The sequence below is a fragment of the Cyprinodon variegatus genome, unplaced genomic scaffold (assembly GCF_000732505.1).
Source record: "Cyprinodon variegatus isolate N-32 unplaced genomic scaffold, C_variegatus-1.0 Scaffold1338, whole genome shotgun sequence".
Lineage (NCBI taxonomy): Eukaryota > Metazoa > Chordata > Actinopteri > Cyprinodontiformes > Cyprinodontidae > Cyprinodon > Cyprinodon variegatus.
Window position 1 is genome coordinate 111,356 of NW_015151791.1, and position 2,608 is coordinate 113,963.

The 2,608-nt window shown below is 59.4% G+C and overlaps 1 protein-coding gene across 1 annotated transcript; it reads left to right on the forward strand.

Moving 5' to 3' along the window:
- Positions 1 to 238: 238 nt before the first annotated feature.
- On the forward strand, positions 239 to 2,602 carry slc40a1 (solute carrier family 40 (iron-regulated transporter), member 1; the record flags this gene model as incomplete). Its single annotated transcript, XM_015402348.1, has 4 exons — positions 239 to 380; positions 519 to 761; positions 838 to 1,467; positions 1,702 to 2,602. Coding segments are annotated over 4 exons (1,332 nt in total), but the record flags the coding sequence as incomplete, so codon positions are not given.
- Between the last annotated feature and the right edge of the window lie 6 nt (positions 2,603 to 2,608).

Sequence of the window (2,608 nt, forward strand, 5' to 3'; positions counted from 1 at the left end):
CTGGTTCTGGTTCTGGGTCCAGTTCTGGGTCTGGGTCCAGTTCTGGGTCTGTGTCTAGTTCTGGGTCCAGGTCTGGTTCTGGGTCCAGGTCTGGTTCTGGGTCCAGGTCTGGTTTTGGGTCCAGGTCTGGTTTTGGGTCCAATCTTTTCTTTAGACTCAAACTGCAGAGCTCAGCTTATATCACTGCAGTTAGACTGGACTTCTGCCCAGTCTGGACCCGGTTCTGACCCGGTTCTGATGTCGTTGCTTCCAGACCACCTGCTACATCCTGGTCATCAGCATCGCCAACATGGCCAACCTGGCGAGCACCGCCACCGCCATCACCATCCAGAGGGACTGGGTGGTGGTGGTCGCCGGGCAGGACAGCAGCAAACTGGCAGGTGAGCTTCTTCTTCTTCTTCTTCTACTTCTCCTCCTCCTCTTGCTTCCATCCCCTCCACAGCGCGGGGAGCTGGGGGGGGCGATGGCGGTGAACTGGGGGCGGTAACGAGCGGATCTCGCTGTCCTTCCTCACACAGACATGAACGCCACGGTACGCATCATCGACCAGCTCACCAACATCCTGGCTCCCATGCTGGTGGGTCAGATCATGGCGTTCGGCTCTCATTTCATCGGCTGCGGCTTCATCTCGGGCTGGAACCTGTGCTCCATGTGCGTGGAGTACGCCCTGCTGTGGAAGGTCTACCAGAAGACGCCGGCGCTGGCGGTGAAGGCGGGACAGAAGGAGCAGCAGGAGCTCAAGCAGCTGAGCGCTGACAGAGGTACCGCCTTCCATCTTTGGCGTCTGGATCTGAAGGTTCCAGACCGGAAGATCTAAACGTTTTCTCTCCCTGACAGATTGTGAAAACGGCCAAAGCCCCGAAGAGTCGTCTCAGCCGCTGATGAACGAGGCGGCGGCGGCGGCGGCCTCTCCCGGCGGGTCCGGCTGCTGCCAGCAGGTCAGCAGGCCGCTGCAGACCTTCAAGGCGGGCTGGGTGGCGTACTACAAGCAGGACATCTTCCTGGCGGGCATGTCTCTGGCCTTCCTCTACATGACGGTTCTGGGCTTCGACTGCATCACCACGGGATACGCCTACACCCAGGGCCTGAACGGCTCCATCCTCAGCCTGCTGATGGGGGCCTCCGCCATCTCCGGCATCTGCGGCACCGTGGCCTTCACCTGGGTCCGCAAAAGGTGCGGCCTGATCCGGACGGGCTTCATCTCGGGCACGGCGCAGCTGTGCTGCCTCCTGCTGTGCGTGGCGTCCGTCTTCGCTCCGGGGAGCCCCTTCGACCTCAGCGTCTCGCCCTTCCAGGACCTTTACAGCCACCTGATGGGGGAGCAGACCCTGCCGGAGGCCGAGCACGGGCTTACCGGCGCCCTGGGGGGAAACGTCACCAGCGCCCCGCCGCCAGAGGAGCTGCCGCCGCTGCAGTCCTACATGTCGGTCAGCCTGCTGTTCGCCGGCGTCATCGCTGCCCGAGTCGGTGAGTGGAAACCTGGAAATAAACCAAAGTCCTTCAGATTTATCGTCTGATGGTTCATTAAAGGTAAACGTTCCTGTTAGGAATCCGCTGCGTCGGCAGCTTCACTTCCTGTCACCATAAAGCGCAGGCGGTGGGACTGTGACCTCCTCCAGAGGAAGGAGTCATATCTGCGACCTTTGAAGCCATTAACGCGCCCTGCGGCTCCCGCTTGCTAAACGCTTGCTTTTCCTGCAGGTCTGTGGTCCTTTGATCTCAGCGTGACGCAGCTCATCCAGGAGAACGTGATGGAGTCCGAGCGAGGCGTGATCAACGGCGTCCAGAACTCCATGAACTACCTGCTGGACCTGCTGCACTTCATCATGGTGATTCTGGCGCCCAACCCGGAGGCCTTCGGCCTGCTGGTCATCATCTCCGTGTCCTTCGTGGCCATGGGTCACCTGATGTACTTCCGATTCGCCTTCAAGAGCCTGGGCCGCCGCCTCTTCCTGTGCCGCTCGCCGGAGCAGAAGATGGAGTCGGCCGAGGACGTCTCTCTGCCCACCACCGTGTAGAACCCACTGGTCCCAGTCTGACCTGCCCTGCCACTTATTTATCCAACCAGTAGCTTGTAGCTTGTAGCTGTCTGTCATTAGCGCAGCAGGCGGACCGTAGATTAACCCGATAGGTCGCCCCTCCATGACCTTCTGCCTTTGCTTATTAACACGTTCGTGTCGTCTCCCCCTGGTTTAATGGACTCCATTAAAGGGAGGGCGATCAGGGAAGCGGGCGACGAGGAACGCCTGTCCTGGTGCTGCGTCTCCGTGCCGGGTCACGGAGGACGCCTCTTCTGTAACCAAACTTTCGTGGCGATGAGGGTCTATCTGTATATATTTCGACGGCGGTTTTTCTATGGCAGTATTCTGTGTTTCTCGTGCCAAACAAACCAGGAAGCAGCTTTGCAGGAAGCTCCTCGGTACCAAAGTCTGCATGGCGGCGTTAAAGGAAGCCAGGGAACGCGTCCGCCTGTGGGCGTGACGCGGCGCCGCAGCACGGCGTGGGAACCCTTCTTCAGATCATTAATGTTGGTGTGATTTCTGCTGATTGTCGTTACTCAGGCACTTTATGATTGGCTGGTGTCCGAACGCCTCTGATCTTCTGGCTC